The sequence below is a fragment of the Mustela erminea genome, chromosome 2, assembly GCF_009829155.1.
Source record: "Mustela erminea isolate mMusErm1 chromosome 2, mMusErm1.Pri, whole genome shotgun sequence".
In the NCBI taxonomy this organism is placed as follows: domain Eukaryota; kingdom Metazoa; phylum Chordata; class Mammalia; order Carnivora; family Mustelidae; genus Mustela; species Mustela erminea.
This window is the reverse complement of record NC_045615.1, coordinates 152,950,659-152,973,656: the sequence shown is the minus strand read 5'-3', so window position 1 is coordinate 152,973,656 and position 22,998 is coordinate 152,950,659. Positions and strand designations below refer to the sequence as shown.

The following is a 22,998-nucleotide window of genomic DNA, read 5'->3' as shown; positions in this document are numbered from 1 at the left end:
ATAAGGTTTGATACTGGTTTTCATTTTTTTATAATTTTAATGAAAGAGAAAGCTTCAAAAGCTATTTTTGAAACATTTCATAGTGATATTTAAAGGACATTTCAGATTTGCCACTTATAGTAAATAATTAAAGGATTCTAGAAAAGACAATTATATATTATTATAATATGTTGTGTTCTCTACAGTTATTATATTTAATTATGAAAAGAAAATAATCCTGTCGTGTTTTCATATGTTGTTTCTTCAAAAAATTTAATTATCTTCATTTAAAATTTGTAAACTTTATTTTCACTAAACATGGGAGTACATATTATGTAAGAATTCAATTAAATAGCCATCTCTGGGGGTGCCTACGTGGCTCAGTGGTTAAGCCTCTGCCTTGAGCTCAGGTCATGATCTCAGGGTCCTGGGATCAAGTCCCATGTCGGGCTCTCTACTCAGCAGAGAACCTGCTTCCTCTTCTCTCTCTCTCCGCCTACTTGTGATCTCTGACAAATAAATAAATAAACTCTAAAAAAAAAAAATAACCATCTCTGGTTTTATAAGCCTATGTTATTGCTTTTTAAGTCACATTTATCTCCAAAAAAGTGATTCAGCAAGGCAGGAATTACTAGCCAGGGTAATGAGAGATTGTGCCCACATTTTCCTCCCATGTCATTTGATGAAAGAGAATTAGGAGGAATCAAACCAAGCCACAATCAGAGCAGGGACAAAGTCTTAGTAATCAGGGAGAATTAGTCTAGGAGCTCCTCCCTCTCCTGCTTAACATCCTACTCCATCCTGGTCTCAACGCCCTCAGAGAATAAAACCTAAACTCATTATTATAACTTGCAAAACCCTAAAAAGCTTGATTCGCTCTTCCTATTCCTTAGTCAAGACAGAGCTCAGCTGTTGCCTCCCACGAGAAAGTATTCCTGACATCCCCACATTGGTGCTCCAGATTGACCCAGGCATACACCTGGTCACAACACATTCCACAAGCTGTAAAACTTCTGTGTGTGCATCTGAATATCCTACTAGACCATGAACTTCTCAAAGGCCTTTTTTCCATCTCTATGTTCCTAGACCTGTGGTTGGTTCAACCGAGGTAATCACTATGTCAAAAGGAATGATGCTGAAATGCACTATTGGGATCTGGCTGTTAGAGACATCTTTTTATTTCCCATTGTGCCCTTAAATTTCATTTTTTTTCCAATCACACCATTACCTGAGATTTCTGAAACATGCTATCCTGGACCTTTCCAAATGTACTCTTTGCCTGGAATGTCTTTCTCTGACTCCCCCTTCCCCCCGTAAACTCCTTCCATTCTTTAAAAAATAGCTCATGGGGCAACTGGGTGGCTCAGTGGGTTAAAGCCTTGGCCTTCAGCTCGGGTCATGATCCCAGGGTCCTGGGATTGAGCCCCACATCGGGCTCTCTGCTCAGCAGGGAGCTTCCTCCTCTCTCTCTGCCTGCCTCTCTGTCTACTTGCAACCTCTCTCTCTCTCTCTCTCTGTCAAATAAATAAAAAATATCTTTAAAAAAATAAAAATAAAAAATAAATTAAAAATAGCTCACACCTTCGTGAGATTTTTATGTCCTGTGTTCTCATGGATTTGGAGCTTATTATCATCAAGCTATCATCTTATCCTGGACAGTCCTACAAAGCCAAAAAATATAATTTATTTTTAGCCAATATTTACTTGGCCCTGACTACCTGAGAAGTTGTATTTTATTGCTAATTCTACCTTTTCCTCTACTCAGATCATATTGAGGACAAACTGATTTCACTTCAGCAAGTTCATTTTTTAAAAATTAGTTACATAACCAATGTATTAACACATTATCTTTGTGAAAAAATAAACCCATTATAGATCAAGCTAAAATTGCTTTAATTGCTATTTTAAATTCTGGTCTGTATCCTTCTCCTCAGGAGTAGTCATTGATTTGTGAATTCTTCCAGATCTTTTCATATATTTATTTAACATTTCATAAATAAACACATGGATTTAAGTACATCTATTAAAACCCAGTTAAAATGTGAAGTATTAGTTACTATTTCTTTTAAGTATTAGTTAATTATCATATCATAATTGAATTATCGTTCTGAATTTCATATTTTCACTCAATATATTTTTTTAAGATTTTATTTATTCATTTGAGATAGAAAGATACAGAGAGAAAGCATGAGCAGGGGGAGAGACAGAGGGAGAAGCTGACTCCCCACTGAGCTGGGAGCCTGATGTGGAGCTCCATCCCAGGTCCTGGAGATCATGACTTGAGCCAAAGGCAGATGCTTTACCATCTGAGTCACCCAGACACCACTTCACTCAATATTTCTTGAAGTCTTTCTATATTGATCTAAAATTGTATCAGAGTTCAGATTAGGAAAGGCTTGTTAAACAGAAGTTTGAAGCTGAAAACTGCAAACTTCAAAAATTGTCAGAACAACTGAGGATCCAGACTCTAGGCTAAGCCTCAAGGATAATTCACAGAATACTAGAGAACTGATGCCAGAGGAAGGGACTGTAACTAGCATTTCTGAATTTAATAGATAAGATCCAGAGATCAGAAAGCACCACAACTTTTTGTTTTGTTGATGGTATCCTTCAATTTTAAAGCTTTTTATTTTTTTGTGGTCTCAGTTTAATTTTGATTTTTTTGTTCCTTGCCTGAAGGGACATATCTAGAAAAGTATTTCTATAGCTCATGTCAAAAAAAATTACTGCCTGTTTCTTCTAGGAGTTATAGGTTTCTAGTCTCACATTTAGGTTTATATCCATTTTGAGTTAATTTTGTTTATGGTGTGAGAAAGTGGTCCAGTTTCATTCTTTCTTTTGCATTGTAGCCATTCAAATTTCCCAGCACCATTTGTTGAAGGGACTGTCATTTTCCCATTGTATACTTTTGTCTCCTTTGTTGTAGATTAATTGACCATATAATCATGGCTGTATTTCTGGGCTCTCTATTCATTGAACTATGTGTCTACTTTTGTGCCAGTACCATAATGTCTTGATTGCCACAGATTTGTAGTTTATCTCGGAATCTGGAATTGTGATACCTTCAGTCCCATTCTTTTTTCTCAAAATTGATTTGGCTTTTTAGAGTCTTCTGCATAACAAAGGAAATCATCAACAAAACCAAAAGGCAACCTACTGAATGGGAGAAGATATTTGCAAATAATATAGTTGGTAAGGGGTTAATATCCAAAATACACAAATAACTTATGCAATTTAACACCAAAAAAACAAAGATCCAATTTAAAAATGGGCAAGGAATCTGAATAAACATTTTTCCGAGGAGGACAGACAGATGGCCAACACACACATGAAAAGATGTTCAACTTACTAATCACTAGGGAAATGTAAATAAAAACCACAATGAAATATTACCTTACACCTGTCAGAATGGCTAGAATCAAAAACATAAGAAATAAGAAAGTGTTGGTGAGGATGTGGAGAAAAAGGCGCTCTCATGCATTGCTGGTGGGAATGCAAACTGGTGCACCTATTGTGAAAAACAGTATGAAAGTTTCTAAAAAACTTAAAAATAGAACTATCATATGATCCAATAATACCACTACTGAATATTTCCCCAAAGAATACAAAAACACTAATTCAAAAAGGTGTATGAAACCCTGTGTTTATTGCAGCATTATTTATGATAACCAAGATATGGAAGAAACCCAAGTTTCCCTCCTTAGATGAATGGAAAAGGAAGAAGATACAATTTTTAAAAAATGGAATATTACTCAGCCCCCCAAAAGAATGATATCTTGCCATTTGCAACAACATTGACAGAGCTAGAGAGTATTACACTAAGTGAAATAAGTTAGTCAGAGAAAGAGAAATACCACACAATTCCACTCATATGCGGAATTTAAGAAACACAATAAACAAAAAGGACTCAAATTCAGAGAACAGCCTAATGATTGCAAGAGGGGAGATGGGTGGGAAAAAGGTGAAATAGGTGAAGGGGATCAAGAGTACACTTACCATGATGAGTACTGAGTAATGTGTAGAACTGTTTAATCACTATATTGTATGCTTCAAATTAATATAACACTGTATTTTAATTATATTTCAACTAAAAAAAAGAAAGAAAAAATTCAGGGCAGAGGTTACTTTTGGAGGAATGTGGGAGACTAAGGCTGTGATAGGGTATTGGGGGAGCTTTTAGCGTGACAGACAAATTTCCATTTTTTAACAGAGATAGCAAATACATGTGTGTTTTCTTATACCAACTAATTAAACTCATGAATATAGAAAAAAAAGGCAGGCAGGCAGTAGGAAGGGAGGAAAGAAAGAAGGGAAGAAGGAGGGAAGGAAGGAAGGAAGGAAAAGAAAAGAGCACAAACATTGATAACATCAGTGCAGCCTCCTGACACCCACAAGCTGGTCGGGTCTCTGCCTACTCGAAAATTGTTTCTTAGCTCCCCAAAATCTGAAGAGTGGACAGTGAAATTCTGCTAGAGGAAATATCATATATCCATGAACTTTAACCAGCATAAATCCAAAAGTGGCCTCATTTCTGCCTTAGAAGGCACCTGACATGCTTCTCTCTTCTGTTGTTTTTTTTTTTTCTTTTACATCATTAGTTTTTTGTTTAATGTTCAATGATTCACTAGTTGCATATAACACCCAGGGCTCATCACATCATGTGCCCTCCCTAATGCCCATCACCCAGTACCCCATCTGCCCTGCCCACCTCCCCTCCAGCAACCATCTGTTTCCCAGAGTCAAGAGTCTCATACAGTTTGTCTCCCTCTCTGGTTTCTTCCTCTACCATTTTCCCCTCGCTTCCCCTGTTGTCCTCTGAACTATTCCTTATGTTCCATATATGACTGAAACCATATAATCATCTTTCTCTGATTAACTTATTTCACTTAGCACAATACCTTCCAGTTCTTTCCATGTTAATGTAAAATGATAGATATTCATCTTTTTCGATGGCTGAGTAATATTCCACTGTATAGATAAACCACATTTTCTTCATCCATTCATCTGCTGAAGGCTCTTTACATTGCTGCTATGAACATCAGGGTGCAGGTGCCCCTTCTTTTCACTAAATCTGTATCTTTGGGGTAAATATCCAGTAGTGCAATTGTTGGGTCATAAGGTGGCTCTGTTTTTAACATCTTAAGGAACCTCAATACTATTTTCCAGAGTGCATCTAGCTGACAGAACTTAAACTGCAGCCAGAATTCTAATTGCAAAGGAGCCTGGAAAATGTCATTTTTAGTTTTCCAAACTCTGCAGCAGAAAAAGGGACCTAGAATGAAGCATGATTAAGTCAATCCACCATATTTACTATAACCTCATTTAACACCTGAATAACATTTCAGAATATTGATATGCCATAGTTTATTTAACCATTCCTCTACCAATTAATAATTTGTTTCCATTTTTTTGCTATTGTAAATTTTGTAATAAACATATTCATATATTCCTGTTTAATTACCTATGCCAGAATAGAAATCTAGGTGGATACCTAGAAGTGAAACTGTTAATTACAGGGGATATAGCTGTAAAATTAAACAGATGCTCCCTCTAAAGTTTCTGCCTTGATTCTAACTCCTACCATGAACATATGGGAGTCCATATGTTACCAAATCTTACCATCTGCAGGATATATTGAAATAGAAATCAATACAACATAGCAGATAATTAAATCTAAAATTACTAATTTTATAATTTATAAAAGTACTAATGACTGTAAATATTAAAACCAGAAAAAAGAGATCAAAGAGAATGCTTTACAGGGAAAGCTTCATAAAGAAAGTGGCAATTAATTTGGACCATGAAGAATGAATGAACATTGAATGGGTAGAAATGACAAATTCTGAGAGTATTAAACAGCATGAATAAAAGCATGAATATAGGAAAGCACTTGCCATGCAAGGAACGGAACCGTGAGAAATGGCTCAACTAAAGTCATACTTTAGGCAAAGTCATCGTTAAGATAATACAATGTCCTGGATATTGTGCTGAGCACTTGGTATACATGGCCTCAGATGATATAGCACCTAACAAGAAGGACATCTTTAGCTTGCATTTTTACCTGTAAGAAAGCTGAAGTTCAGATTATTTTAAGCCCTTTGTTTCACCAAACTACCATGGAACAACATAAATAAAAAGAGGTGACGTCCTGAAGATCCTTGAATATCAATCAGAGAACTTTACATTTTATTCTGAAAGTGATTGAAAGTTTTGAAGATTTTAAATAGAGAAATGTCATGAATATCTATTTTAGGAAGATGAGTCATGCTAATTAATATTATAATCCATTTCTCTGTTCAACAGCCTCCTCCTCTGAGAGGCCTTTCATGTCCACCCTGAAAAAAGCCACTCTCTACCCTCCCAACACACTCGCCAATCTCTACCCAATTACTCTGCTTAATTTTCATTATGACATGTCTCATATTAAATTATGCATTTACTATTTTCTTGAGTGTTTGCCTGTTTTTCTCTTTAAAGTATTAACACCGTGAAGGCAGGGACTTTATTATGTCCCTTTTTGTATTTCCACTACTAGGAACAATAATGTAAATCTCAGGAAGTTTACCACAAATATTTATCAAATGAATAAATGGAATGAATAGATAGTTAAAAATAAGAAAGATGGCGCTAAAGATCCAGATATTTGTATCCAAAATATCTTAGAGACCTCCTGATTTTTTGTTTTTATAAGAATTTGATGTCACCTAAAAACTTAATTCATATTCATTTAGTAAAACAACTCCTTTTTTTAAAAGGCTTTTTTTTTTTAAGATTGTATTTATTTATTTGTCAGAGAGAGAGAGAGAGAGCAAGCAAGCACAAGCAGGCAGAGAGGCAGGCAGAGGCAGAGAGAGAAGTAGGCTCCCTGCTGAGCAAGGACCACCCCCCCCACCCATGTGGGACTCAATCCCAGCACCCTGGGATCATGACCTGAGCCAAACAGGTGTCCCAGTAAAACAACTCTTTTTTTTTAAAGATTTATTTACTTGACAGAGAGAAAGAGATCACAAGTAGGCAGAGAGGCAGGCAGAGAGAGAGGGGGAAGCCCGCTCCCTGCAGAGCAGAGAGCCCGTTGTGGGGGCTTGATCCCAAGACCCTGAGATCATGACCTGAGCCAAAGGCAGAGGCTTAACTTCTGAGCCACCCAGGTGCCCCCAGTAGAACAACTCTTGACTATATTAATTAGTACCATTTCCCATGAACAATTAGCAAAAGAGAACTGGTATTCCTTACTCTAAAACCGATCTCCACCTATAAATCTATTTCTTTTTTTCTTTTTCGATCATGATGACATATCTATTTTTTTTAATGCAAATGTATTTTTAAGTAGGTAATATGTTAACATAGTTTAACACTTCTTTTTTTTTGTTTTTTTTAATTTAAACTCAGTTAATTACATATAGTGTAAATCCATTTTTTTACAATACTATGTATTTATTCCCAGTGAGAATTTTTAGACTAAGCACATTTCAAATGAGTAATGCTATAGCAGAATTTTCATACTAAAAAAATATTGTATATTTAAGTCATTTGTCAGAGACTGCTGTGGTGGATTCAGCGGGTTTCACTGAGGAGGAGTTCTTCTCCGTGAAAGGGCCCGATGGGATCTGAGTCAGAGCACTGATTCACCAATCTGCGGTGGTATTTCCTGGGTGGACCTCTCAGGCAACCAATCCAAGTTGTGTCTATTCTTTTTCTAAATATTCAACTCAAAGGGAATTTTCATTTCTTCCTTTAAACCACAGTTCCATAGATGTCATCAACACTTGTTAAACGAGTTTCCTTTTAATTGCTTGATGCTATTGCACCCAACCCTTAAAATCCCACGTATCATTGTGGTTAGCACATTTACCTGAGAACCACTGACCAGGACAAAAGAAGTGCAGAAGTTTCCTTTATCTTACTAACACCAACAGCCTAATTTATATCAGCAAATTATGTATAGGTAAGTGGACATTACCTTGCCCAAAATTCTAATTAGACATAATTAGAATTAACTGTTTCCCCAATATGATTCCCACCCAAGGGTTGCAGTAAAGTAACTGAGTTCAGAGGGGGATTTGTAATTTTTTCTACAGCATTTTGGATTTTCTGCATGGAGACACCCCTGTAACACGTATGCTTTTGAGTCTGGATCTGTAGTTTTATGTCATTCTTTGGAGAATGCTTCAGAAGGGTGACAAGCAGCTTAACATACTGTGAATGAAAAATGACTGTGTGACTGGTGTAAAATACAAAGGAGGAAGCAGAGGGAAAAATTCTCTCATAAATCAAATGTTAAACTGTTAAATTGTTAAATGTTAAATTATTATTGGTGGTGATAATGATGATGACTCCTTTGTATTTGTTTAATATCTTGTACTTTCTAAACTGCTTTCATAAATACTGTCTTGAATCTCACAGTACCATTGCTTCATAGGCGTTCCTTATAGAATCATTCATAAACCATGCATTTTTATCTGTAAAATGTTCATGAACTAGAAGAAAATCATGTATGGACATGTGCTATTTATTTTTAAAGTATCTAACTAGATAATTATTACATTAAGTGAACAGTGATTATTAATGCCATTTTATTTACTTATATTTTTAAAGGTTTTATTTATTTATTTGAGACCGAGAGAGAGAGGCGCGAGCAGGGGTTGGAGCAGCGGGCGAGGGAGAAGCAGACTCTTCACTGAGCAGGGAGCCTGGTGCGGGGCCCCATCCCAGGACCTTGGGATCATGATCTGAGCCAGAGGCTTAACTCACTGAGCCACCCAGGCACCCCAATGACATTTAAAAAAAGACAGTTTCAACCTACAAGACATTTTCATCAAAATATACAAAATAAAGTGAACCAGTTATGAAATATTTAATGTTCAGATAACTGTAAAATATAAATGCAGGCTTCATACAAATATTTCTCTAAAAATTTGTATCTTTGGTCAATTTATTAACCCTTTACGACATACACATACATATATAATTTACAATATCACTATTCATGTAAAAATGTGATTAGAAAGAGCATACTCTCTGTGATGGAATATACTAAGGACATTTTTTGAACTAAAGTAAATAATTTACTGTTCTGCAAATTCTTTATTAGATATGTTATATTATTTATAATTCCAGTGTTTTCTTATTAGCTGCATTTCTGATCTATCAGTAAAGGAAAGGGTGATCATACACATTCAATAAGTGGAAAGTAAACAGATGATTATTTTGTTGTTTTACTTATAAGATAGACATCATTTTTATGCTGGATGGATGTACTTTTTTTTGTTTTGTTTTTTAAATAGGACATCTTCTTCTCCTTCGACATTTTAACACTTGTGTAAAGTCTTCACCTGAAATATTTCAAAGGATTAATCCATTGTTTCCAAGTACTCCTAGTCACCTAGGAAAGGTTCAACCATAATTTAGTGGTTAACTTCCCCAGACTGAGGCATTATTTTGCCAGAAGAGCTTGGGGGTATTTGGAAACATAGTTGTTTCTGCAGGTGCTTTTGAGGAGACCTTGGGCAATCTTGTGGTTGCATATGAGTGGCTAAATAATGAATGGACAAGAGAAGAAAAGGTACACTAGAAGTAGAAGTAAAGACTTCAATGCCATATTTTATCAATTTCAATTGTTTTCTTAGAGTAGTTCTCTAGGACAAAATGGAAAAATTCTCAGGAGAAAGTGGTGTTTTAGATCCTTGCCAAGCTGGCATTAAGATTTCATGGACAAGAGTTTGTTGTTGTTTTTTGTTATTATTTTTTATGGCAAGATACAATAGATATTCTACATTATCTTTTAGTAATCTCCCTTATGTGGTTTCTCAAATGAATTTATAGTATGGAGTACCAGAAATATTGGGTAAATCATTGAGTGATTTTTCTCTGTGGGAAGTCTGTCATTTTTAAAGAGATATTTAATCTGTGTAATGGTATGTAAGATCTTTAGGTTATCAGTTAATGGTAGCTGCATCTGAGAGAAACATCTGAGCTGCTGACAAGCAATAATCAAAATGGAAAAAGAGGATAGGGAACGTAACTATAAAATTCTACAGCATTTTTGATGAAATACAAATGAAAATTAGGAAGAATATTTCAGTCTTCTTTCAAGCTATAGTGTCTGGATGAATTCTAAGATATCTTACTTGATCACATTTTAATAGATTTAGATTTATTTCTTTTCTTCTAAGAATACCAGCCCTAAAACAAATTGTAAAGATAAAAGAAAAAACTTTGCCCAAATCTATATGAAGTCCTGTTCTGATCTAAAAATTTAAAAAGCAAAACTAGACAAAACAAGAAATATATAAATATATCCCCAGTTAAGAGACTTTTAAGAAAAGAAAAGTAATCAATGCCAATTAATGGGAGCAGAAAAGTAAGGAAAGGATATGGAGCAAAGATTAAAGAACCAAGTGGACAGCAAAGTCGTCTTGGTGGAGCTGAATGCCTAGAAGGTGAAGTAAGTACTTACCCATTCCTGAAAGGTGGACAAGTCTTAAATTTTATACTTAAGAAACACATGTGGAAAATTTAAAGTCTTTGAGTGAGGTCAAACAATGAGACTATGAAAATCAGGTAAGGCATGAAAAAATGGAGATAAATTTTAGTTGTAGTTAGAATGAAAACAAACGTTTGCCTCAGGAAGAGAAATGTCAGTTTTGTACTCTATTTTATATAACAAGCACTGAATTTACTAATCCAGTTTCACGGCTTTGTTTGTTCCCTGTTTTGGGGTGACTCCTAAGTTAACCCCAACTATGGTGCCTCACTCAGTTAACTACCAGTCCGACATCTCCATTTGTGTACTGGAAATTTAAAGGTCTCTTAAATTTCAGATGTAAAATATTTAACATTTTTTCCCCGAGTTACCTCTCCTACACTTTATTTGACTTCTTTTTACTTCTCAAGATAAAATCTTGTGTCACCTTTGACCTATCCCTATCCTTTACCATGACAGCTAATTAATTACCACATTCTGACAAATATCCTACTGTAAATGTTCTCAAATTCATGACTTTGTTTCTTTTCTTACTACCACAATCCATCCCTCCATTCCCATTGATTATATTTGCCTCTGTGCTCATTGGTCCTCCTTTTATTTTTCTCCCTTCTTTAAACCATCATTACGCAGACTGCAGATTCATCTCCCTAAGCACTGCATATACTTATGTTGTCATTTCCACCAGATAAAGTCAAAAACTCTTTTGATTAGCACTGAAGGCTTTCCATAATCTGTATCCCTCTGATCTATATATCCTCCATAACCTACTTGTCCTCAATATCCCTTGGCTTCATTTATTCTCTGCTTCAACAAACACTGTCTATGATGTACTAGACCCCACAATATGGCTTTTAGGTATAAAACAGTAACAACATCAACAATAATTAATGACTTGGACCAGACAATAGCATGGCCTCCATTAGAGGTGAAAAGATTGCCATGTGAAAATACAAAATACTCTCAGTGTAGATCATATTCGGGTGAGCCATGGGAGACCTCAATAAGGAGGAGATGACAGAGTTTAGTGATAAAGTCTGAGTGGGAGCTCACCAGGTAAACTTGAGGTGGACCCTTTAGGCAGAAGAATCAGATTATGCGTGAGGACATGGAGGTGTGAAGGAGTTTGGTTGTCCATGGAAGTCTGGTTAGTATGAAATGGCTGGAACATAGATTACAAGCAGGTTGGAGAGTTAGATGAGATGGTGGAGAGGTTGCCTTAAGACGGGGGTACAGTTTACCTACAGAAACGCGAGGAAAAAGCAGAGTGTGGGGTAGAGATGAGAAGTTAACAAATGTGATGATGGAGTAGTAAATATTCTCTTCTGACACCTTTAATTTTCTCAGTGGACCCGGTCAGCTCAGATTGAGGATGGGATAAAAGGTGCTGGAGGTTTGAGGAAAAGAGAAGTATGAAATAGTTTTCAAAGAGAAAGGAAAAAAAATCAACAGGGGATGTATTTAAAAAAAAAAAATCAGATACAAAAACTTGTTTTCCTGAAAGCATCAATCCAATTTATTTTTATCTGAGATCCAATACATCAAGTAGATTCCTCTCCAACGTCCCTTCTTTCTTTTTTCTAAGATTTCATTTTTTTAAAGATTTTATTTACTGATTTGACAGACAGAGATCACAAACAGGCAGAGAGGCAGGCAGAGAGAGGAGGAAGCAGGCTCCCTGCTAAGCAGAGAGCCCAATGCGGGGCTTGACCCCAGGACCCTGGGATCATGATCTGAGCAGAAGGTAGAGGCTTTAACCCACTGAGCCACCCAGGTGCCCCAGATTTCTTTTTTTTTTTTTTATTTGAGAGTGAACACACTAGAGAGACAGAGGGAGAGCATGCAAGCGTGAGCTGTGCGGAGGGACAGAGGAAGAGGGAGAAGCAGAAGCAGGCTCCCACAGCAGAGCAGGGAGCCCAAAGCAGGGCTCCATCCCAGGACCGTGGGATCATGACCTGAAGGCAGATGGTTCACTGACTGAGCCACCCAGGCACCCCTTCAAAGCCACTTCTAATCTGAATGCCCTGGCGATAGGCCTGGCTAGATTAAAGTTTTCCAATTTTGTTGTGAAGATAGCCTATAGTTTAGCAAAAATTTTCATCACTAAGTGTTAAACTGCAAATTCACAGACGCTTTCAGGAGTTTGAATTAACTAGATCTGAGATTGTAGGATTGTAGGATATAATTTTCTGCATATTTAGTAAGCACTTCCAGGTGATTTTGAAAAAGGCTGTCCTCCAGTCATACTTGGAGGAGCCTCAATATTGAAGACAAAATATAAACACCTTTGTGTAACAACAGAGGAAGAGGATTTTCCAGGGAAACAAACAATAGGATACCTCTTTCTCTTTCTATTTCCTCTTATTCCTCCCCTCTCTATTTCTCTCCTTTCTCTCCCAATGGATAGCTAGCTAGCTAGGCGTATAAATATATATATAGATATAAAACCATGGGATCTATGTACCTAAGATAGATTTTATTTAACAGAATTGCTTCACACAATTTTATGGTTGATAAAGCTGGAAACTCAGGCAGGATTTCTACTCCCAAGGCAGAATTTTTTTCTTCTCATTAAAAGCTCACTTTTAGCTCTTAAGTCCTTCAAATGATTGGTTGAAGCCCACCCACTTATATCTTAAAGTCAACTGATTATAAATGTTGATTAGAGCTACAGAATACTTCACAACGATGTGTAGACTTGTGTTTGACTAAACAACTTGGCAATATAGCCTAGCCAAAGTTGACACTTAAAATTAGCCATTATACTGCCCAGTTTCATCTTTGGCCAATCCATGACACAGAGTTTGCTGCAATAAAGTTGAATTGGTGGCCATTCTTTAAGCACTGCTTGTTGTTCCCTCTTCCTAGACTATCTTCTTATGCCTCTTCATCTGGAAATTTACCCCAAATCCCTATTCCAATTAAGCAATACCTATTTGTTGTCTAAATGAAACATAGTAAGAATACTTACTAATAGGTTGAACAGCATGCTTTTCTACAAAATATCTCTTGGAACTACAGCCATAAATAAGCTAGTAAGAAAGATGGACCCTGCTCTCACCCAATATAGTAATTCATATTTGTGTGTGTTCTTTGTACATAAGAGCCTAGCAAATAAAAGAGAATCATGATCATACTTCAAAAATTATGATAGGCTTTGGCATAAAGAACTTCTAAGACATTTCTGGTTTCCTCCCTCCTTCCTCCCTAACTTGGCAAGTTCTTCATTTATTGATACTAACTCTGTCTCTGGTGGGAGGGAACTAGACACATCCTACTCCTGAAACATAATTTCATAGCATAAATCCAGAGAGGTTCGATTTTAAACTTTTCTCTTCCTCCTCCTTCCTTCCTTTCTTTCCTTTGTTCTCTTCCTTTCTTCCTTTCTTCATTTTCTTTATTTTCTTCATATACTTTTTGCTACTGTGATGTCTAAACTGAGCTTCTGGGAGTGAGCAAGAGGAAAGAAATAAAGATTTGGGATGCCTGTGATTTATTTCTGAATTTCTGATATACCTCTTATATTTTGACCCTTTACTTGCAGACCGGTCACAGCTTCCCGTCCATCTTTGCCAGTATGGATGATTGCCCTCATTGTGTTTGGAGTGTTGGCAATCCTGGGAATAACTATTGGTCTCCTGGTTCATTTTCTGGCAGTAGGTTGGTAAAGAATACATTTTTAGTTATTTCAGTTTGTTGTAAACTTTATTTCCATTTCTACCAAATACAAGATATTGCAAACAGGAAATTATCTATCTTCCTTTAAAATGGCCATCAATGACCCAAGATCCCAGAAACATGCATTTACCAAGCACTGTACTGCAGACATCTTTTGAATATACACAAGTAAAAGAATGTATACAATATACAGATATGAATGTACAGATAGATAATTGATAGTCAGAAAAAGTAACCTACCAAGATGGTATTATATGACTTTTTAATTAGAATATTAAGATAAAAGAATCTAAATAAAGAACCAAAGAGTGCACTGTGAACTCTGAATTAAAAAGAAAGCTGAATAGTTTCAAGATGTATTTTTTTTTTTTACTACTTATGGTAAAGTCAAATAACCTACCATTGCAAAGTTTGGTCTCTATAGTAAAAGATCCATGACCCCCAGACAGACTAACTACAGTTAACAATGTTGGTTCACAAATTATTGTTCATAAACAAACCATTTCCAGCATTTCTTTAGAACTTTCTGACTTCCTTTTCTATTACCTTTCTCAATATGAAATATTTTCACCACATTTATAATAGTTAGTCATATTTTATTTTAATTACAGTGCTTGAATTCTCTGCATTCAGATAGAAACTGTAGAGAAACAATTAACATTCTCATTTAAAATTATATCTTTATTATTGCCTCATGTAATGATTGTATTGATATTGAGCTTGTCTCTTTCATCACAGTCTTCAAAAGCAATGATCATATTGCAAAATAGTATTAATATTGATTTAGTGCTTACTATATGCTAGGTGCTATATAACAGCTTAATATCTATCACATTTAGGGGCAAGACGTATCATATACCAAATGGCTTAGTGTCCATGAAAATTTGGGAAGGAAATATAATTGGTTAGGTGTGGACTCTGTAGTCAAATCAAATTTTATCCTTGTCTCTTAGTAGCTATATACTAGATAAGTTACTGGATATCTCTGAGACCACATTTCTCCTGAAAAAAAAAAAATATATATATATATATATACTTCATATGTGTTTTATAAAGTATCTTCCCATGGTACATAATAAATGATAACTATTTTTATTCATAGTCTGATGGTTATGGGACATAAATCTCATTTCTTTATATAGTCCTATCTGTCTCAATAAAGATACTACTCTTTTTTCTTACCTTTGTCTATATCTATATTTGCTGCCTTACGGGTCCAGTATACACTTTTCACAATGCCCAGGATATCTAATCGACTGTGACAGAAGGATTCATGGGCTATATCAATGTAAAATACAAGCACAATATTTACTAGTTGGTATTACTAGGTAATCTCTATTTGGATTTGAAATCCATTTCACTTAAATAATTCTTGGCTCACTTTAACTTACAGAAAATACAACCTACTACTACCAAGGTAGATTTACAGTTTGGGATATTCCATATAACAGTAATTATCAAAGAGAGACGTCACTGGAAAATAACTATCTTAGCAAAATTCTTGAGACTAAGGTAAGTTAGTCTTTTCCTATATTTATTTCATTGTTAGTTCTGTAAAATATAAATATATTATTGGAATTTGATGTTTGGCTCTATGTTCTCTTTAACAGATGGTTGATGCATTTCAAAGTTCTAGTATTTACAGACAATATATCAATTCTCAAGTCATCACACTGGTGTAAGTAACTAATAATAGCAGTTAGAAAAGAGATCAACCCATTTGTAGACATGTATTTCAAGTACCTCTGTAAGAAGAATTTTGAAATATAATAGTCATGAGTCAATAAATTACTAATAAACAGTATCACCCTAAGTTAAATGTCAGAATAATTGTTCAATATAAAACCAAAGCAAAGGGGGGCCTCTGGGTGCCTCAGTTGGTTAAGGAGCTACCTTCAGCTCAGGTCATGATCCCAGAGTCCTGGGATTGAGCCTCACATCAGCTCCCTGCTTGAAGGGAAGCCTGCTTCTCCTTCTCCCTCTGCCTGTTCCTCTGCCTGCTGCTCTGCTTACTTGTGTTCTCTCTCCAACTCTCAAATAAATAAATAAAATCTTAATTAAAAAAAACACAAAAGATTGGGCTCTCTATTTATTCATTAGATCTATTGAGAACTTATTATTCATTAAACCCCTCATAACTCAAGTTTCTTGAGTTTTTATGTCCAGCAAATAGCAGATGATCCCTTTGACCAATGTCTGATAGTAAAACATTTTAGCAGTAGTGTAAATACAGACCCTGTTTTCTCATGTCTTTTCACTTGCAAGTCAGCTAAATACCTTGTGGAACTACCCTAGAATTCTTACAGGGTAGAAAAGAGCATATCTACACCAAGATTTGATGACAAGGAGGTCCTTCTAGTCTATACGTAAAACATGCTATGTGTCCTCTTTATGGGGGTTTAGAGTACGTGAGATAGCAGAGGAGCCCAAGAACAGGAGTTAGTCAACCTGAGCCCAGCCTTTGTCACATAGCAGCCCCAGAGCTTTGGGTGAGTTACTATATCACTTTGATTCTTCTCATCAATCCATGAAATAGCACAGTCACTGCCTCTCATAAAACTAGACTTGGGATCAAAGAAGAAATGTATGGGAATATTTGCAAATAAACATATTTCCAATGAAATATGTTTTCCTTTTACCTTCATCATTGGCACCAGACAATATGCCTGCCTTCTTCCTCTGCTCCTGAAACTCATGGGACTTCTGGACTTGCAGAACACATCAAGATCTCAGTTAGAATTAACCTGGAGGGTTGATTTTAGTATTGGAAAGAGATGGAAGGCTAAAGTGGAAGGGCCCAGGTATCTTTCAGAGATCATCGCGACCACTGGAGAGCTTCTGCTTTTCTTCCCATGCATGTAACGTTAGGTATCTATGGGAAGGACAGGCCCAAAGGAAGTGATGGAGAGGCTGCAGGACAGAGATTTTCATTTTGGTACACCCTCCTATGATAATCAAACCTGTGTGTACTGAGTGCTTCTTAGCACAAGTTACTGATTTATATGCCAGAACATTAGTCATCCGTGAGAAAGAGTCAAAGCATAATAGTGCCACTTCAGACACTGGCCTCAAAGCTGCTTACAATTCCTACATGTCTGCTGGTCAACCTCTGGGGTTGCTCACCCCATTGTGAATTCCAAACCAATCTTGCTTGAACACCAGAGTCAGGTTCATCTTCCTCAAGTACGGTTTTATTCGACAACTTCTCATTACTGCTACTGCTTGACTAGCCTTAAATGTCCTCTTCCATCTGAGCCCAATCTCCTAGACATTGTTGTCTCTGTGACTGGGCATAAAGAGACAGTACAGTTTGAAAATCCTGGGTTACAGAGTCAATCGTACTGAATCTGGTTTGATTCAGTAGCTGTGTAATCTCAAGCATATTAGGTAGCAGCTCAGAGCTTCCATTCTCCCCCGTCTATAAAACGAAGATAATGACACCTATGTTGCAAGGTTGTTGCAAAGTTTAAGTGTGATAATAAATGTGAAAATATAGCAGATGCCCAGTAGATGCTAATTAATTACGGCTCTCCAGTTAGTCGGGAGTAGTACTCTTCCTCTTCTCTGCCTGATGAAATTTTGTTTGATAACAAAATAGTGAAACAATAATTTAAGGTCCAGTGTAAATGTCACCTCTTCCATGAAAATTTGTCTGATTCTTTAAGCAAAAAATGAGTTACCCTTCTATTGAAGATAAGATAAAATAAATATCATTGCTTCTGCCTAATTTATTGTAGTAATTTGTGTACATGTCTTATCTCCTAGAAATCTGGAAATACCTGGAGGATAGGAACCATGTGTTAATCACCCTTGCAAGACCTAGTAGTACCTATTCCAGTCACTTGTCTGTAGCAAGTTGCTCAGTAAATGTTTGGTGAATAAGTGAGCCCAGTTCTTACGTGGTACTTCTTAAAAAAAAAAAAATTATTTATTTTATATAGAGAGAGTGAGAGCATGAGAGAGAGAGAGAGAGAGAGTGAGCGATCATGAGTGGAAGATGCAGGCAGAGAGGGAGGGAGAGACCCAGGTAGACTCCACACTAAGCACAAAGCCTGACTCAGGGCTCAATCCCTCTTCTGTGGTAATTCTACCTTATGCCCAAACCTTTCCTATTTTTCAGATTTATAGAACTACTTGTCCTCTAAGATGAATACTAGAGCTGCATGCTTACTGTCACCAAATAAGTGTAGGCAGATGGATGATCCTGTGTTTAACCAAAAGTGAAGTTACTACACAAACCCATAACAAAGCAGAAGAAATAAAAATATAAAAGAACAGGCAATGAGGAAGGAAATGCTATTTTTTTCTAAAGATTTTATTTATTTATTTATTTATTTGACAGAGAGAGAGAGAGAGAGATCACAAGTAGGTAGAGAGGCAGGCAGAGAGAGGGGGGAAGCAGGCTCCCTGCTGAGCAGAGAGCCTGATGTGGGGCTCGATCCCAGGACCCCTGAGATCATGACCTGAGCTGAAGGCAGAGGCTTAACCCATTGAGCCACCCAGGTGCCCCGGAAATGCTATTTTTAAACAATATATGAAATATGTTTATCTTGTTGAAACATACTTATCTTGTTTCTAGTCCTCATGACAACAGTGTCACTGCACATATATGGCTAGTATTCAAGGCTTCCAGGTCAATGAAGGAAAACACAAGAAGAAGAATTGAAAGCATCTTACGTCAGATGCTGAGGAACCATGCAGGCTCTCTGACCACAGATCCTAATTCTCTCAGGCTCATGGGTAAGCTAATGTATTAAATAGGAGCAGTGTTACTCTCATCTTTTTATTTCTAACATACATCACAAGTACCATGCACAAAGCTGATATTCAGTTTTTTCAATGACTATGTCAGTATTTTATATCAGAGCAATAATTTGTGTTCTCTCTTATTGAGAACATAATATTCAAATCACAATAATAGCATAACTGAAAGCAGTTCTGGGGGAAAAACTGCTTTTCATTATAAAGCAAATAGTAAAGCTCTGAACAGTCCTTAAAAGTAATGGTGTGTCTTGTGTATTTTTTTCATGATCTCCTATAACATTCAAAAATAGCATACAATGTGCCATTATAAGACAGGTCACTTCTAAAAATTATTTTTGTGCACTGACAGGAATCAGATTCACTTGCCGGTCTTCCTGTTCCCCCGAGAAAAGTTACCAGCAATTTTCCACTTACTTGATAAAGAATACAGTTCCAATCAAATAAAAAAGAAGTCTCTCATGTGGAACTATGAAGGTGGTATTTCCATATCATACCTTCACATAAAGTAGAAGAACAATTCAAATAAACCCATACTCTCTCTTTTCTACTGACATTTTATCCTGAGATTCAAAATTATTTTCTGGACCCCTCCTGCTCTGCTGAACTAAGCATCTTACTTCATCGGCCCTAGGGTCAACGGATTAATGTTAGGTACTATGTTTACCATGAGCTTTTGTTCTATTTCAGAAATCAGTAAGGTTGATGCTGAAAAGATTATCAACAACCGTAAGTTCAGATACTTTTCTTAATTAAATGTGTGAGATGATCTAAGACATAACAGTCAAGACTTGTTACTGTTAACTAGGCACAATTCTAATCAGGCACTTTACATACAAATCATTTAGTCCTCACATCAATCCCAAAAGTAGATATTATTATTATCATCCCATTTGAGGATGGGGAAACTGAAGCACAAAGAAGTGAAACAATCTGCCCAAAGTCATCCAGCTTGTGAATGATATGGTCAGAATTCAGACAGGGTGGCAGAGCCCATGGACTTAACTGTGACTTTACCTGCCTTCCATACCTCTCATATTCTCCAAGTGCTGAGGAATCTTGGAGATCCTATGCTGGGTATGGAGGTGATCCAAGGGCTGCTAGTGATTCTTGTGCAAATTATAACCTATCCTCTTCAGTGCAAGATATTGTCAGATAGAACCATACAAGAATAATTCAGTTTACTCTCTGCTTTATAATCAAATAAACATCATCTTCCTACTCTCAATGGAACAAAACTGACTCTGACAGGCTGTGGGACACGAGCAAGGATGTCAGCTACATATGACAGAATCAGGGGAGGTTCCAACGCTGAGAGAGGAGAATGGCCATGGCAAGCAACTCTCAAAAAAAACGGCCAACACCACTGCGGGGCATCTTTGATCAGTGAAAGATACTTGGTGACTGCAGCTCACTGCTTTCAAAAGTAAGTTCTTCATGTTGCCTGGGGATAGGGAGACCAAAGACCCTGGAACAGTTGCGGTTCTTACCTGTTTTCCCAGCTTCATTATCAGTAGCACTCTCATTTCAAGTGTCCTGGCTTGGAAGACAGTTTATATAGGAAGCCAATCTAAGATTTTTTCTGCATTACCTATAAAAACGCTAAGAGTCATTCATTCTTGATACTACATTTTTTTTTCTCATATGATTCTTATCTCTCATCACTTTATAGTCTAGACATCCCTAACGACTCATAGTTGCTAAAACATATCATCTTATGTCATACCTCCCTCCCCTTCTGCACATGCCTATCCTCTTCTCTGATCTTTTAGGTAACTGTGACTCAGCTCTATAGTCTTACCCAAAATGCTACTTTCCCTAAGAAATCTCTTCCCTAGTGCATGCAGATTTAAGTCCACCTGTTTGTTGTCCCACTGATTAGACACAAAGCACTAAGCAATTACAAATGTCTGTGTGTATGCCCATCTTTCATTTTATGCCCATTTCTTGAAGGTATGACTATTAATTTTTATTTCCATATTCCCATTACTTGACATAGCATATGGTATAGGAACTCAAACAAGATTTTTAAATGAATTTTAAAAATCAGACTATCACTGCTAACGAGCTATACAGCAAAGAAATATTAATGTAATGAAAAGAATACAGTAGCTGCAGTCTGTATTTCTATTTTTTTAAATTTAATTTAATTTAATTTTTTTAGTGTTCCAAAATTCATTGTTTATGTTATTATTTTGAGATAAATACAAAATACATAATTTTTCTTTCTTTAGGACAAACAATCCAAAAAACTATACTGTCAGCTTTGGCACCAGGGTAAATCCTCCCTATCTGCAACATTATGTTCACCAAATTATTGTTCATGAAGACTACATCCAGGGTGAACATCATGATGATATTGCAGTTATACAGCTCACTACAAAAGTCTTGTTTCAGAACGATGTACATCGAGTTTGCCTTCCTGAAGCCACACAGGTTTTTCCACCAGGTGAAGGAGTTGTTGTTACAGGATGGGGAGCACTTTCATATAATGGTAAGTTCAGTGAAGGTTTACCATAGTGTTTGAATACAAAAGCATCAAGAAGAAATGGTGATCAAGGTACAGAGTGAAAGGCATCAATTACTTCAGGATGCCTAGTTCTCCCAGGCCATGTCTCAGGAAATAATGCTTATGGAGTTATGGCTTCTCAAATTGCCTTGGTTTGGAAAATTCTGTGGAGACCAGTTGGTTGTAGAAACTCCCCAACCTGGAGTAACTAGCTGAGAAAGTTGTGGTTTAAATATATAAGACAAGAGAAAAGGACATGGAAAGACAGCATTTAAAAGACCTCAAACTATTCTTTGAAAGTTTCTATTTAAACTTAAGAATAGGGAAAAGTCAAATGTAGGTTTTATGCACAGAGGACAAAAGAAGCTTTCCACCCTGCTCTGTTTCAGAGCAGCTCTTTTACTGGTGATGTTTACTCCCTTTAGGTAAATACCCAGAGGTACTTCAGAAGGCACCTGTGAAGATCATTGACACAAACACTTGTAATTCTAGGGAAGGATACGATGGTTTGGTATCCGACACAATGCTATGTGCTGGGTACTTGGAAGGAAATATAGATGCCTGCCAGGTAAGTCTGGACACTAGTCATACTGACCAAGAGTATATAAGAGTGTATAAATAATTGCTCTTATTTTATGAAAATTATCAACATGGAGACAATTGTATGCTTCTGCTAATTTGTCCTTTAACAATTCTATTAAACCCCCTCTAGTTTTGGTGCTAAAGTAATTTTCCACTACATGCAATGTATGTTTGTAAGTGTTTAACAAATACTTAAGTTGGAATTACTCTGAGCCAAGCATGGACTGAGTCTTCTACAAACACTTCATTTAATCCTCATCACAACCTTGTGATGTAGATACTACCATTACCATTTTACAGATGAGAAAACTGAGTCACAAGAAGGTAAACCGAACTGCACAAGAGCACATAGCAAGTGGAAAAGCTGGCACACAGGGGCTTCTAGCATCACAGTCCGTAGTCTTAACCGTATTTCAGTAAAGGGTTAGTCTCCGAAAATTTTCAACTACTTCCAGCCCCTATCTCTTACCTTCTTGGCCTCTCCGTGGCCAGGGTTTTAGCTACTTTTCTCAGATATAAAGCCCTGTTCTGCAAGTACATCTATAACATTTGTCTCCCAAAGGCTTTCTTATAGAACTAGAGCTTATAACTTATCAGTTCATGCTTTCAAGATTCAAGTTAACACCAAAGAGCTCCCGAGACTATACTCCAGCCACAGAAGGGGTAAAGGGTGATGCAGGGATTTACACCATACATTTTCCTCTGGTCCGTATGAAGCATGAATCACAAAAAGTTAATTCTCATAATGATCACTGTTCTTTGTTTTATTTAGGGTGACTCTGGAGGACCACTAGTTCATCCCAATTCTCGAAATATCTGGTACCTTGTTGGAATCGTGAGCTGGGGAGAAGAATGTGGTGAAGTCAATAAGCCAGGGGTCTATATGCGAGTGACTGCCTACCGCAACTGGATTGCCTCCAAGACCGGTATCTAAGAGAAAAGCATCTTGTAGCAACTCTCTGAAGTCACTTTTGCCTAAGGTTACTCCCAACCTTATTTAGCATGC

The 22,998-nt window shown here is 36.7% G+C and overlaps 1 protein-coding gene across 1 annotated transcript; it reads left to right on the top strand.

Annotated features, from left to right (window-relative positions):
- Nucleotides 1-7,839: 7,839 nt before the first annotated feature.
- LOC116584060 (transmembrane protease serine 11B-like protein) lies at nt 7,840-22,926 on the top strand. Its single transcript, XM_032332036.1, has 10 exons — nt 7,840-7,924; nt 14,007-14,122; nt 15,534-15,652; nt 15,751-15,818; nt 18,720-18,880; nt 19,592-19,630; nt 20,153-20,327; nt 21,136-21,395; nt 21,836-21,978; nt 22,765-22,926. Exons 1-10 carry the CDS (start codon nt 7,917-7,919, stop codon nt 22,924-22,926), a joined length of 1,251 nt encoding a protein of 416 aa, XP_032187927.1. The 5' UTR covers nt 7,840-7,916.
- Nucleotides 22,927-22,998: the final 72 nt, after the last annotated feature.